The sequence below is a fragment of the Crocodylus porosus genome, unplaced genomic scaffold (genome assembly GCF_001723895.1).
Source record: "Crocodylus porosus isolate Cpor-Errol unplaced genomic scaffold, CroPor_comp1, whole genome shotgun sequence".
Taxonomy (NCBI): domain Eukaryota; kingdom Metazoa; phylum Chordata; order Crocodylia; family Crocodylidae; genus Crocodylus; species Crocodylus porosus.
This window is the reverse complement of record NW_017728931.1, coordinates 16,507,804-16,523,382: the sequence shown is the minus strand read 5'-3', so window position 1 is coordinate 16,523,382 and position 15,579 is coordinate 16,507,804. Positions and strand designations below refer to the sequence as shown.

General features: G+C 45.3%; 2 protein-coding genes across 3 annotated transcripts in view; one reads left to right on the top strand and one right to left on the bottom strand.

Annotated features, from left to right (window-relative positions):
- Positions 1 to 2,016: 2,016 nt before the first annotated feature.
- On the bottom strand, positions 2,017 to 11,757 carry PKDREJ (polycystin (PKD) family receptor for egg jelly). The gene is given in 4 exon segments (XM_019543870.1): positions 2,017 to 11,135; positions 11,138 to 11,214; positions 11,216 to 11,313; positions 11,719 to 11,757. Coding segments are annotated over 4 exon segments (8,322 nt in total). The 3' UTR covers positions 2,017 to 3,027.
- A 356-nt stretch (positions 11,758 to 12,113) lies between these two features.
- The window catches only part of LOC109316318 (tetratricopeptide repeat protein 38-like), a 38,081-nt gene continuing 34,615 nt past the window's right edge, over positions 12,114 to 15,579 (top strand). For both annotated transcript variants that reach the window (XM_019544275.1, XM_019544276.1), the window contains exon 1: positions 12,114 to 12,194. In XM_019544275.1, coding sequence (XP_019399820.1) covers positions 12,162 to 12,194 — 33 coding nt within the window. In that variant the 5' untranslated portion in view covers positions 12,114 to 12,161. The remainder of the gene's footprint in view (positions 12,195 to 15,579) is intronic.

Genomic DNA, 15,579 nt, shown 5'->3' with positions numbered 1-15,579 from the left:
GACTTAAGGAGCCGGCAGCCGCACCTAGCATTGGACTGGTTCCAGTGTTGGAACGCAAGGGCTAGCTCCGGAACCTCGTGAACCAACGGACATCCTATAGACTTATTACAAAGAAATTAACAACTTACTCTAAGTCGTCTACTTGCGCCAGCTCGGCAAACCTCGAGGGTGGCTATAAAGCTACCTCCAATCCCGCCCCACAAGCCGCGTGCTCGCCTGCTCCGCAAAGCCCGCGGCTCCCCAAGCGGTGCTGGAATCGCAAGCCCAGCATTCTGCCACATACTAATACGCTAGGGACCTAGGGCTATATTATTCAGTTTAAGATCAAAGCAAAAACAAATATTACTTCATTGGATTGTACATTAATTTGCTGTATCATATGTTGCATATTAAAAACACAACAAACTAGGCAAGAAAAAAAATTAAATGTTGTTTCTTTGTCCTGTAGTGATTAGAATTAATTGTACAACTTTAGAATCATGAAAGAAAATCAAGCCTTCTTAAGCATCTTGACAGTGTATCTATCCAATAACTGGAAGTTATTTTCACGTGTGTTTTAATGTTAACCAGAGTTAATGTTTCCACAACTGAATTAATGTTTTTAGCTAGAGTTAAAAACAGTCTGCAGGGCTATGAAATAGGAGCTACTTTACCAGGAGTAAATAGCAGACAGCAGAACTGAAGAAAAAAGAATAGCTTGATTAGTGGAAACTTAAAACATTAAGAAGAGGGTCGTTAATGCTGGAATGAAGAGTTCAGAAAGAATCAGGTAAAATACAATGAGCCACAAAATCATGTGACACCCTCTCTGCTGCCTGAATAGAAATGATGCTGCCACTGCCAACTTGTTTTAAACTTTGAGTGGACCATATCCTATGCAAAACATATTCTATGTAAAAAAATCCCCCCACAAATATATTCAAGCCTCATGAATAGGTGTTTTACTTGCACCTTTCAGTGACTTCATAAACACCAATCATATGATAAGCTCTATAAATCAAATGTGGAAGGGACACAGTCATCAAAATGTGAATGTTAGCTGCTGTAGATGCAGCTGAGCCATCCATCTCTGATCTTTTCACAAGATTAAGTCTGAATCTGTATTCAGTGCCGGTTATTGACAGAGCCTCACTTAGGTAGTTATATTAGCAAGAAATAGTCATGTGTTCTGAGGAAGCTGATAAGGTTTCATTTATTTCTGATTTCTATAGAAAAATGCACACTTGTAATACAAATTGATTTAATCAACATATCGGACAATATTTTAAAATTAACTCGCACTAGAAATTCTCTATGAATATTCAGTAATATCAGAAGTTTGTCTGGTAAAACCCCCACTTCTTGGAACAGAATGTAGACTTAGAATTTATTCAAATGATGCAGTAAGACAGTGTTTCCACACAAGATGTGAACACACACATACACACACACAACTCAGTTGCATCTTTAGAGATGAGGATGATGGAGTATTCTGGTCCACATAGATTTTGTAAAGCAAACAATGTAGAGATACCAGAAAAAGGGTTTATTATGAGTTTTATCTAACAAGCTTCAAGGCATTTCTTATGTATGAAGTAATGAAGCAAATCCTTTCTTCTTGCGTATACCTGTTGGTCTCTTGTGCCCATCTATACATTCAGGTAAGGGTGTAATAGGATTGGATGCTTAATCTATATAGTCACACCTTCCATGCCAAACATGCATGGCAGGCGGTATAACTGTGGGATACAGCTAACAAGCTTCAAGGCAGTTCTTCTGTATGGTGTTGAAGCAAATCCTTTCTTCTTGCGTGTACCTATTGGTCTCTTAGGGCTAGTCCAGATGTTCAGGTAAAGGCACGATAGGATCAGATGTTCAATCCACACAGTCACACCTCCTGTCATACCATACATGTGTGGCAGACAGAATGGCTGTGGGATCCAGCATCAGATCCTATCACACCTTTTTGCTGGTTAGGGGGAGCCCAGGATTGCAATCCCAGGCTCCCCCTGCACCAGCTCCCATTGCTGTGAGCCTCACAGCTGGCCAGGCTCACAGCGGTGGCAATGTTTTCCCCACTGCCTCTATTACAAGCCCCGCAGCTGAAGAGGCTCATAGTAGCAGCAGCATTCCCTCTGGTGTCCTCCCTCTGAGCCAGGCAGCTGTCAAGTCTCACAGCAGGGGTAGTGTTCTGCCTACTGGTGCAAGTCCTGCAGCTGATTAAGCTTGCAGTGGTAGCAGCATTCCCCCCACTCCCCTCACAGTGAGCAATATGGGAGTGGGCAGCATTTTCGTCACTGCTCTCATTGTGGACTCTGCAGCTAATGAAGCTAGCTAATTGCAGCTAGGTCACAACTTACAGCATAATTAAATGGTTAATCACACTTGAAGTGTAACATATAGATGGGGTCTTATAGTCTTCACTTAGCAAAAGGTAACATTAACTAATATTCAGGTGGAGTAGAAAAATACAAAATTGTACTGAAAAGATGCAAAAAATATTAAATTTTAGAGTTTTTGTTCAATACCAATTTTCTTGAGAACTTGACTGTACCATTGTTAAATTCCTTTGGTAGGGAAATTTAGGCTTGAAGTAGTATTTTAAATTGCTAAGTGGACTTACTAAAAGGTGTTCTATTTTTTCTTATATTTTCAGATTGCAGTTTGTTAAGGATTGCCATCAAATTGTGGGTCAAGAACCTCTTGGTACATTCTGAGTCCTCTGTTCAAAGCAAATTTGATCAGCCCCAATTTGCAATTGTATTGTCATTAGAGGGAAGAATGACCTGAAAACTACAGAACTGATCCCTCACCTGCAACCTACGAATTATTGCAGAAATTGATGGCTGTTTTAAAGTATCATGGAAATTGGGCCATAGGATTTTGGGATACATAGGAGAACTTGTCATGAGTGGTTAAATGTTGAGAATTCTCTCACATTGTTTTAGAAAATGTTCTGGGTGTTCACCTGGCAAATTAATTTGTTTTCTCTGTAATAGTTGAACAATCTTTGAAGTTGCTCTTACTGCATATAAAACTCTGTATTATCTATATGACAAGATAAACCATTTTCTTTCCATTTATTTTTTTGGTTTTGAGCCCTAAATGTCGATAGTTCCTCCTCTCAGGTTGTCCATACAGTATACTATGAAAAAGATCGGGATCACTTGTGGAAGGTGTCCTACAGGTGATGTAATACCATATCCTTCTCATCTTATGAACTAAAAAGGTAACCACTTCTGCCTCATCAGATGGTTCTTCATATACCGGCTGTTTCATATCTTCATAGGCAGACATAATCACAGCTTGGAACAAATTAATCAAGACACAGATCATCACCAGCATAAAAGAGGCTAGAAAAAGACCGCCCAGTAAGCGGTTGGATGTAAATTCCGTATCCTCAAAAGCTGAAACACAATAGGAGAATATAGTCTGAGCTGAATGAATCATATTATTGTAATTCCATTCGTGCTGGCCAAATGCTAGGTACCCAAATGCCATGTAAACAAAAAAGTACACTGCCACCACAAGTGCCATGGAGCAGATGCCAGGAAGAGCTGCCAAGATTGATCTTTGTGCCAGGCGAACATCATAAAAGAATCTGGAATACCTGAGAGTTTTCAAAACAATGAGAAATGCCAGAAAGCCCAGAGTTATCCTCAAGGTCTGATCTACATGAGACACTGCATGGAATGGAATGAAATTGTATGGGTGAAGCAAGTAAAACTTGACTATGTCTTCTGCCATCATAAATTTGATAATTTGTAGAGCAACAAAGACAAAAAGCACTGATTTCAGGCTAAAGTTGATCAAATTAGAAACATTTTTTATATAATCTTTCCTTTTTTGGTACATCATGTGAATCTCATCTGCAATATAAATGAAGAGAAAACCAGGGACAGCCAAGAAGCCCAACATTTGGATTTTAGTTAGATGGCGGAAAATGGGAAGTGTAAAGGAATGTACGGACAAGCTTGTATTGAGGAGCCCAAAATAAGAAACTTCAAATATAATGGAGATACTGCAAAACAAATGTATATCTGGATTGAATGTAGTGAGTTCAACAATCACAGCCCATGTCTCTTCATCAAGCCAACTGCTATTTTGTAAAGCTTCCAGCCTTTTGGTTGAATTAGGCCGTTGTTCTTCAGGAAAAAAATAAAAAGTGTACCCCCCTGGTCCATATGTATGTAACTCTCCATAGGAAAAATAAGTCCATTGATTTGTGTTTGACTGGTAAGTAAATCCTGCATAGCTGCTGGCATCACTGGAAACAGATTTGTTGGTAGCCTCTGTCCAGGACCTAACATGGTCACCTTTCTCTTCGGGGTCACTGCCATATATGGGAAGACAATGGCTTTCACTTATCACAAATTTATTTACAAAGCTGTCAGGGTGGAAGCATTTTTTTTTACTGCTTTTAGCCCTTACTTGCCGCATCCTAGGTAAACCAAGGATTTTAGACCAGCTGTCTGAAAGAAAGGTTGGTTGGTTGTCATTGTGGATCAAAGGCAGAAAAACATTGTTCACCCACAAGTAAATGTGTTCTAGTTGCGCCACATTGGAGAGCTGAAGAGAAAACTGTTTATGGGTAACCTGGTTGTAGTAAAAACTGTTGGTGTTTTCTTCAGAGTAAGCAATATTCAGCACAAGGGTTAAAAAGATAAAGTGACTGATGGTGTCCTTTAGGAAAATGAAAGCTTTGTTTTTTATCATCTCTCTTTTCAACATGATTGCAATCTCGTCTTCTTCTAAAGGCTGATACTGCTTACTGCCTCGGGCTTTCACAAGCTTATAGTGCATTTCTCTCATCTCATCTGCATCCATAGTAACCTCATCCAACTTAATCTCAAGATAATTTTCCCGGGTTGACCATGGGATGTGTACACAGTACTTTGGTCTAATTGCACTTAGGGCAGAAAGAAGGACAATTTTGAGGGTTTGAAAAAGCAGCACACTCTCAAGAAAAGATGTTATGGAGGCTACAAGCCATTCCAGTGAGGTCTGGTAGCCATAGGACAAACCATATAATACGATGAAAAATGATGACACCCCAACCACTGCTATGATCAATGCCCAAGAAACATAGATGCACCACCAAGAAAAAATTATCTCTGGCCTCTTGCGAAAGCGCAAGTAGGGAATGTTTAGTGGCCTCCTTTCTTTCCTACTGCCATCGCCCTTTTGTTCTGCATAATTATTGCTGAAATTGGTGTTTGGTGATAGATTCTGTCGGGTTTTTGGCTCTCGAGTTGATTCAGCTGGTACTTGCTCCTCCTCTGCTGCAATAGCATTTGCAGCACCCTCAGAAATGGCACAGTTACTCCAGTTATTTGATTTTCTTTGTTTTTTTTCCTTCCTAATATCTTGTGAACTGTAGGGACTTCCAGAATGGGATGGGTTCTCCAAAGACCTGGGACTCGCAGATCGTGCTGAAGTTTCTGAAAGGTACCATTTTTGCAGGCGCTCCCTCCAGTTCCTCAGGTTTTCAGACATGAAGGGTGAACTTTCTTCTGTGGGCTTCTGCTCTGTTCTCTGTGAAGGTGGCTCCTTCTGGGAGTACTTAAACAATGCAGTTATAATTATTTGCACTGGTATGATAACCAAAGCACTTTCAATTCCAGTGGCTATTGATCTCAAATACCGTATTTCTATTGAATAGTCTTCATTCTTCTCAACATTAAAAAACATAATGTTTATGAGCAGAGTCAATAACAATCCTGCCAAACAGCAAGACAATCTTTGGAGCCTGTTGAAAGAGCCGGTGACAACTTGAGAAAAAACAGAAAACCATATGTGATTATCTATCAAGTCATTTGCAAAATTTATCAAGAAATAGTCCTTTTTTAATAAAGGTACTTTTTGATTTGTAACAACAAATGTCCTGTCCAGTAAATGATCCTCTTTGCCAAGAGCAAGCCATTTTCTGCAAATGAACAACCAAAATTCTCTAGTGTACATATTTTCAACTTTCACTCGGCTTAAAAACCAATCTGGAGAAGAACCTGCATTGTTATGCCAGACCCGCAAAGCATAAATGTCTCCCAAATAATTCTTGGTAGTTAGCAAAACAGTATCTGTACCTCCACGAAGCAAAGATGGATAATTTGGGTGCTGTAAGCAATGCACATCACTGACGCCACGTTGGCCTATAAGTTGAAGAAAAACATCTGCTGTGGTTCCAGCCCCAAAGCGACTGCCTGTGTATAAAGTGACTAAGAAGCATACTTTATCAAAAGGATCATTGTCAGGCAAAACTATAACTCTGTCTCTGCTGAGTTTATCAGCCCTGTCTTTTCTCGTGGCCCAGATTGCCAAGAGACAATAAACCAAAAAAATGAAAGCCACAGTTAGAAGGGTCACTGGATTCCTGGGTATGTTTTCTAAAAGAGACCTTTCCAGATCTACTATGTTGGGAATGACTAACACTTTGGCAGCCAGGAATTTGATATTGTCTTTCAAAGACCCTGGGATCATGCGGCTTCCTACTGCCTGGATGCCTGGTTTCATCTTGCAGATGCAGTGCACTCTTTCCCAGTTGGTTTTAGGGCCAATTGTGCATGAGTCTCCTTCCCACTGACTCTGCACTCCATCTAGGTCTAGACACTCAGCATTAAACAAGGCTATTTTCACCGAGTCATTGTTTTGCTTCCTTATAATGGAGCTTGTTTGCAAGACAACAGAGACATTCCATCTATTGGCCCCGCTGCCTGGGGCTGTCTCTCTTAGCAATGCTGGTGACAGACAGATAATGTTAGGAGTCTGAATCACACAATCAGTGATCCTTGAATTATTCCCACTTGTAGGAAATTTGGGAGATGCAGTAAAAGAAGCTATTGGAGAATCATGGCTGACATTAAGATCTGCATATAGAAGTACCTCAAAAGAAACTTTTAATCGGGTCAAAATCTGGATATATATACTACTGGAGTTTCTGTTCACTTCAAAAGCAAATCTTCCAGTTGTTTGAGGGAGTGTCTTATCAGGTCCAATTGTCAGCTGAAAAGCTGCAGAATCTTTATCTTTTCTAGCAATCATCATCTCTGCTACTTCAGGAACGATCCCTATGGTGTCACCATTAGCCTTAGCTCCCATCATTTTGAACCCAGTGACCATTGTTGTAATATCGGAAGGGTGACCCAACCAAGGGAAGGGGTTCTCTTCAAATTCATAAAGAACTGTGGAAATAACAGCATCTATTGGCAATTCTGAATGATCTTCCTGTTTCAGTGTCGGGTAAAAACAGTTCTGGCAATCTTTCCTGGCAGAGAAAGCACTTGCAACATCCCACTTTTCATCTTTTTTTAGAGTCATATTCCAGGTTTGGGACTCCATGAGCGTTTCAGTTTTTCCAGGGACTTTGCCCTGTAAGACAACGTCTGCTAAATCTTCCATGATGGAGAAGCTTTGTTTCACTACATTCACATTGACATCATTAATAGAAGCTCTCAAGACATTGGATAAGCCTGTTAGTACCCCAGCAGTCAGCAGCTCTGCTTCTTCAGACCCAAGGTTTCCTTTTCTATGTCTTTTCAGTGCCTCACCCACTTCTGACAGTTTATTAACAGAAATACGTTGTGATTCAACATTGACTTCGCTAATTTCCTCTGTAATCTGAGAAATGCAAGCGGTCACTTGATTAACTTCCATTATACTGGCAGTAGAAATTCCTATAGATATGTTAAGAAGGCTTTCCCGAAATTCAGCCTTAGAGACCTGGAGATCTAGTGCATCTTCAACATCATTTAAAAGGGAGGCCACCATATAAACCAAATAGCCTGCATTAAAAAAATCTCCAGTTTGAAGAAAAGATGTCATTGGTGCATCTGACCCACTGGTTAAAGCCAACAGTTCATTTAGCACCACTTCTGGTGGTTTATTTTCAGTTGGATCCTGCACTGTTGCCTGCAAACTTACTTGAGAAAATGCTCCAAGTGAATCAGAGATTTGGATATAGATTGTAAGAGCATAGTTCTTGAATGGTATGCCAATAGGGAGAAAAGAAGGAGGGGATTTTGGTTCATAACCAAAATAGACTATTGTCCCAAATGAATTTTCCTGCAGAGTAGTGATTTTACTTGTTTTTAATGAATCTGAAGCTGCTATTACTTTATATGTGAGAGGTAAATTCCTGTCTGAAAATCCACTACATTGAACGATGAAGGTGGTCTGGAATGCAATACCCTCAGTTGGATTGATTGTGCACCTTCCAATTCTAGGGGCAGAATTGACATAAAAAGAATACCTGGAGACTGATGATGCACCACTCCCAGTCGTTATTTTTAGGACAAGTGTATATGACTGGTCTGCAATATTTACAAAACTTAAAGCATTTATAGACAAGTATGCAGTAAACCTCCCTGTTGATGTTTTGGAAGCCCAATCAAATCTTTTTTCAGTGAGTCTTTCTGATAAAAGGGACCAGCGATAGACTAGTTGACTAGTAGTTCTACAGTTCAGGCATTTCCCAGATAAAGTAAATCTATCAGTTGGAATTACAATTCGACCACAGTTTTCTAAGCATACAACATTCAGGCGTGGTGGGCGTCCAGACTGCACACTAACAGTTTGGTCCACAGAACTGTTTCTGCCACCTTTTTCAATTACAAGACGAAAATGATACCTGGCATTCCCTGGAAGGGTTTCTGGCAAAACGGTCTGAATAGGACCAGAGGAGTTTATCCACTTCAAATCCACCTGATCCGGATGACAGGCTCCGGTTTCACTCAATTGCATGTTTACATAGTCTACTGCATGTTTGCTGCAATACCAAGTAAATGTGATTCCCTCTAATCCTGTTGATGAATCGGGATCCTGGGAAGAAGATCCATCCAGAGTCCACTCATCTGAATACCCCACTGTTCGGAAACTGCCTCCTCTAATGTTTGCCACCAGGTCACCTGACTCCATTCGAAGGTAAGCTCTGTCTGATCCACTCAGAACTTGTGAAGTAACTATTGAAGTTACATTAATAGAGAAAATAATCAGATATAAGCCAATATCTAAACTATGCTTGGGTATTGGTAAAAAGACCATGTTTTTATTCCGGATCATAGGTGTATCTAAAGGAGCTGTCAAGTCTGGTTCAGTTGTCATGTCTGGAACAGCATAAATTTGCCAGCGTGGGTTTCTAGCTAAACCTCCAGTGCAGTTCGTCTGGAGGATGATAAACAAAGTAAGAAGCACCTCCCTTCTACCCCGTATGACAGGATCAGGGAGATCAGGTTTCTTGATCTGAACAGTCTGTAGGGAACAGGTTCTTCGCTGACAAGAGACCAATGACTCTATGACTTTGGAAGCATAATTGTTGACTGTGACTTTTAACACAGCAGGTGTAAGTCCACTTCTGATGCAGTCCACTCTTGCCACAAACCCTGTGTATTGGGCAGGATTAAAAGGTAAAACAGAACGCTGGACAAAGTGTGCTGCATTTTTCACATGGTCACTGTAAGTATAAGTACTGTTCTGGATGAGCTGCTCTTTCTTTGACCCAAACACCTGCAGATTGAAGGTCCACTCACACTGCAGCATGGGATGTTGCACAGGGATAAACCAAACAATGTAAACTGAAGTCTGCAAAAAAGAATGGGTGCTGTTGAAAACATGGACTTCAATATCTCTGTCTAACAGAGATCTGAAGAGGGCTCCTTGCTGGTTCAGATAAAGGTGCATGTTGAACTTGTACCACTGCAACTTGACAAATTCAACTGTGAGTAGGTAGGAGAGGTTCTGCTGTTGAAAGAGTACATAGTGGATGCTGGAACCATTACTGGGAGCACCAGCCTCATTTTCTTGGGTTATATAATAGAGTCCGTGGGCCTGGCTGAAAATGTAAATGCCCATTTTGGTCTTCTTGGGTTTCAGTGTGATGTACACAGGAGTCTGGCTGCTTGTTTTCAGGCTCAGTGCAGCACCAGACAAACTCAGCTCCCCTTCCATCTCCCCCAGCCAGTCTCCATCCACATGGAAGTATATGCTCGCTATGAGCATCTCACCAAGCTTCCGGGATGTGGGGAGAGCACAGAAGTTGCTCTGCCAGGCAAAAGGATTGTAGGACGTAGACCAGTTCCCTGTACCTTGCAGATCCAGCAGGCTATAAGCCAGTGTCCTGGGACCAAGGGTCTGGAGTTCCCAGGACAGGCTGAGGGGCTGCTGAGAGACACTGAGCATCTTAGAGTGGATGCTGAGCACGTGGAGCAAGGCAGGCTCCACCCTCAGGGACAGACTGAGTCGAATGGGAGGCCCCTGCTCAATGCTGACTGAGACAATGTAGAGGCCAGGGCGATGATAGCGCACAGTCAGGTGGTAGCTGTAGTAGGAGGCACAGGCCTGGTGCATCTCCACTCTGGGGTAGGCAGAAGCTGGGGGTGGCTCATGATGCTGGTTGCTGGGGATGAGAAGTGCAGGGGGGCTGCTCCCATGGCTACTGAAGCGATAATGCCAGCGGGAGCTTTTCAGGCGTGCACACCAGCCCAGCTGCACTGGCTGCCATTCCTGAATGGGGAGTCCCTGAGGCCAAAGCAGGAAGAGCCTCACATCTTGTCCAGAAACTTCAATGCTCAGATTGCGGTGGAGGCATGTTGGTGCGGTGCATGAGGCTGACACGCACTGTACTGTGATGCGGCTTGAGGCCCAGGGTGGAGCTGGGCTCCCCCGAGCCAGGCCTGGACCCAGCACCACCCATCCTGACCAGCGAGAGGTGTCCTGCACCCAGGCCGTATCCCGATACCAGCGGCACCGTGGTGGGGGCAACAGCTCAGTCTGCCCCTCCCTGCTTGTGGCTATAGCTCCAGGGGCTGGTCTGTAGCGCAGCTGGATGGCACCATCCCACAGGCAGGAGACCCAGAGCTCGTTGTCCTGGCGCCGATAGACACGTCCGTGGGGGTCGGAGCAAGAGACCAGCAGTGGCAAGGGCTGGAAGCTGGGAGGCGCAAAGGCTGCTGCGGTGGGGCAGCGGTAGCTCAGGAGGTGCAGGAGGAGGCTGGGGAGCAGTGGTCTGTGCATGGCAATGAGAAGGTGAGAGGCGCAGACCCCTGGGCTAGGAACACCAGTTGTTGCCCAACTGCTCCAACTGCCAAGGGACAGCCGCATGCAGCCCAGAACCTCCTCATCATCCTGCACATGCACCGTGGCCTCCCCATGGCACCCCGCACCAGCGCCCCTCTGGTTGTTCCCACAACCTGACTCCCCTGCCACACCCTCACCCTGCCCCCTCCTCCCCAGGCCCCCACGGGACCAAGCCCAGTTTCCCCCTGGCTGCCTCTGGCCCTGGTCTGGTGCAAAAGGGCCCCCGGGGGGGCAGTGGGGGGCGGCAGGAGGCGGCTCGCATGGGATCTGAGGCGGTCAGCCCCCGTCCTGCAGGGCCCGGGGGGCTGAGAGCCAGTGGGGAGTGCGACCCGGAGCAGGGTCCAGGCAGGGGGTAGGATCTCGGTGGAGCGGGGTCCGCATTGGGATCCCACCAGGGGGTTGGTTCTACTGTGAAGTCCGGAGCCGGACCAGTGGGACCCGCAGTGGGGTCGGGGGTGGGGGGGATCCACAGTGAGATCCTGACTGGGATCCAGGGGGCGCTAGGATTTAGAGTGGGATCTGCTCCAGGAACTGGGGCCTGGCTGCGCCGCCGCCTGCCCAGAGCGAGGTGCTGCCGGGTTTTAAATATAAAATGATCCTATTGGAAGCTCAAAATGATCCTGTCTGCTGAAAAACCGCCGTGCACTAGACAATTATGCCAAGAAGCATTACATAACTACGGAAACAAGTCTTCTTCCTTGCTGTACACATTTTTTTTTTTGGTTTTTTTTTTTTTGCACCGGTCCTGGAAGCACTGCAATACCAGGTCAATGCATGGAGTGGACGGAGCACGCTCCGGTTCCACCAACCAATACCAAAAAGAATCTGCTCAATATAAACCTCCTGTGGAGGACATATCAGCGGGCCAAAAGCCCCACGAATGCGGGGAGAGGCTGCAGGGCCTGCCCGTGCTTCCTGTACACTGCTCACTGCACCTTGGCACCTTGGCAGTGAGTCAGTGAGAAGGGGTCAGCGACGTTCAAGTGTCTTTATTTGGAGGCGGGTCGTGGTAAGACCTTGCGGGGGGGTTTGCTCCTCCTCCTCGGCCCCGCCCCGAGGCCGGCAGTACTGGGCCGCACTGGGGCGGGCGCGGCGCGGCTCGGGGCTGGATCCGGATGTGGATCATGGCGCCGTTGCGGGACTGCCAGGTGCGGAGGAGGGGGGCGGGCGCCGGACAGCTGGTTCCCCGCGCTGCAGCGAGGCGAGAGCCGGGCCCGCGCGTCCCCTCGCCTCGCCCTCAGTGTGCCCGGCCGGGGCCGCCCTGTCAGTCACTCTCGGCCAGGGCTATGGCGGGGCTCCCGCGGCCTTAGGCAGAGCTGAGGAGCTCCGCTTCCCGCGCTTGGATTCCCACTAGCCTCTCTCCCTACTCTGGTAGCTCATTTCCCAGCCCCGTAGAGCCGTGCTTCTCACCATTTTTGGACCAGGACCTATCTTTAAACATCGATGGCCAGTCCTGACCCCATACTCCTCACCCGCTGCCGCCAGCCCCAGTGCGTGGGGCACGGGGACCTCAAGCAACCCCTCGCGGGCTGGAGCTGTGCCAGCCGGCAAGGGGAAAGCCCACCGTTTCCCACGTTTTTTGCCGTGTAAAGGAGAACCTTTTTTAAAAGTTTCTTTGCAACCCTTCCATATATTCTTGTGACTCACTTTTGGGTCACAACTCGCGGGCTGAGAAACGCTGCTGTAGACTAAAGCTTAGCCCCAGCTAAAAACCCTAACTCAGGTGTGGTTATATTAACTCTGGTGTTGCAATGACTGGCAGTGGCATGTGGGAGGCATTGCCAAGATGCTGGAGAAGGCTAGGTTTACATCTATGACTCTGAAGAAGAGATTTGCCTTTCACTGTAATGGCTTCAGGTTTTCCTGGGGAGGTCAGGTCACCTTGAATGCAATCATGTAGTGAAGGCTTGAGACCTGTCCAAATGATGCACTGTGGATAGCGCCCCCCTACCAGAGTCTAGCCTCCCACTGGAAGGATCTCACAAGGGGGATTTCCCCCTATCTTGCTTCTTTGGTCTCTTGGCTAAGAGCAAATAGGATTCAGGGGCATCCGAACCCCAAGACCTCTGGGCTTGGTTCCTGTATGCCAGATGCCTGCCATGGATTTGGAAGCGTCTAAAACCCCAAACTGAAGGGTCTGGGAGGGAACATACATGCCCGTGGTGGACCTGAATGCCTGGGCTCTCTGCCCAGTGGATGAAATTCAGAAATAATTTGACTGTTTTGGCCTGAGACATAAAATTAGAAATAAATAAATACAACCCAGGACTGACATCACAGCATCTTTTGACTGTTTTTACTATGCACCAGGCATTTTGAAAAGGACCCAGCACTGCGATGCTTGCGGTTGTATAAGTGGCAAAATGCTCATCAGCGGTGAGAAAATGGCACCGGCGCGCTTTTGAACTGAAACATATCGGAGGTGCTTTAGTTCAAAAGCGCAGCACTGCCATTTTCTGCATATTGTCACTTATACAACTGCATATGGCGTAGTGCAGTTTGCCTCAGCTCATGTGTGAAGCAGACTCAATTAATTGAGTCTGCTCCAAAGCAGCGAATCTCCGGCGCATTGCAGGACAGAAAAATGTATATAAATGCCCATAGTCCCTGCCCTATAGTGTATTAGTAAAGCATTGAGCTTTTCTTTAACTGGAGAAGGATGTCTGTTCTGTTCTATGTGAAGATGTTCCCCACCATTTGCACCCTCCTTTTCAAAATCCTGGATCCGCCCATGCATACAGGTACTTCCAACTGTTGTGTGTTGTGGTCAGCTGCAACAACGGAGTTGGAAGTACACACATTTCCATCTGGGTGTGTACTTGCAACTGTCTGTATGTGGCACTAGTACAAAAGAAGGTAGGAAAGCACTGAAACAGGCTACCCAAAGAGGTGGTGGAAACTCCATCCTTAGAAGTTTTTATGATCCAGGTAGACCAAGCCTGAGATGATCTAGCTGGTCCTGCTCTGAGCAGGGGGTTGGACTAGATGACCTCCTGAGGTCCCTTCCAACCCTCATTTTCTATGGTTCTGTGAATCACTGTGAAGAAATTCTTGAGATTTCTAAAACACATGTTGTCACTGATTAGTTGCTTCAGATGTTCACGGTCAAGTTCATATTAAAAAGTATTTTAAAATGGAAACTGAGTCTAGACAAATACTGTAAAGGTACCAGAAATAATTGTCCATTAGTAGAGAAGAGATTAGGTGGCTACCCAATTATTTCATATGTATGTTCTATAAAATCTGTGTAAGAGAGGAAGATTCGTTTCAACTGTCATCCTTTGTGTAGCTCTTTAAATATTGTTAGGATTATCCAGTGGATAAAAAGTATTAGATGTGAGTCTGTTCCCTGAGGTTGATCTGAAAAGCATTTATAAGCTTCAATACAGAAACACAAAGAAAAGTGGTCAATGTAGTTTTAGATTACTTATGAAAAAGATGACATCAAAAGAATGCTGCTTAGATTTTAAAGGTAAACTCCAGAGAGTTTAGGGACTGACATTAAGATCTCCCATGCCACTTAAGTTCTAACCCCTTGTGTAGCTGTCCTGTCAGACAAATAGAGCATGCTATTAAAAACCATTTGCCTATGCATAAAGGAGAATAATTATAGTTGTACAGATCATTTTTATACTAAATTAGATGTTTTTCAGAATGATTGTTGGTTTTTTTTTCAGAGTAGTGGGTCTCTTTTAGGAATGGTCATGAAGACAACCATGAAAGTTTGCCAACTACCCCATTGTATAAAGCTTACATCGTCTAACCCAGTTAGTGAATGAGGTTTTCTGTTAGATTTCCTGGTTATAAATTACCATGGAAGATGCAAAACCTCAGTTTTTGTTGGACAGTTTATCCAATGAGGGTGTAATATAGCGTCACTAAATTTTGTACGGCTGAATTCTTTTGGTGTTTCTGTATTGCCTTGTGTTACCTGGTGGCCCTGTGAGTTCTTTTGCGTATTCTCTCCTGACAGCTCCACTCAAATGAGGGATATGGCAAGTACAGGTTTCCCTCAATTTATGCGAGAATTCGCTCTTATGCAATGAGCATATTTAGACCCATAACTCATTATATGCAAGGTAAATTCTCTCTTATGTGATCAGCATAGACACTCCCCCCATCTCCGCTCAAGCAGGTAAGTCCTTTGGGGGAGGCCATGGCCCAACTCTTCCCCACCGCAGCTGTGGCGACCCCAGGAGCAGCCCGTGCCAGCTGCATGCAGCCATTGGGATGCACAGTGCTCCGCCTCCCCCCTGCCCCCCTTTATCCCCCATGCCTGGGCTCCGCTTGTCCACGCTCAACTTTGTTCCTGGGCTGCACCATGCTCTGGTGCAGGCAGCTGGTGTCAGCTGTGTGCTGGAGCTGCCCCAGGAGCAGCCGACACCAGCTGCCTGCACCAGGGCACAGTGCAGCCCAGGAGCAGAGGTGAGTGTAGATGAGTGGAGCTCAGGCGCGGTGGGGAGAGGCAAAGCATGATGCAGCCCAGCAGCTGGCGCCAGCCACTCCCAGGGTGTTGGAGCAGGGGCTGGGGTG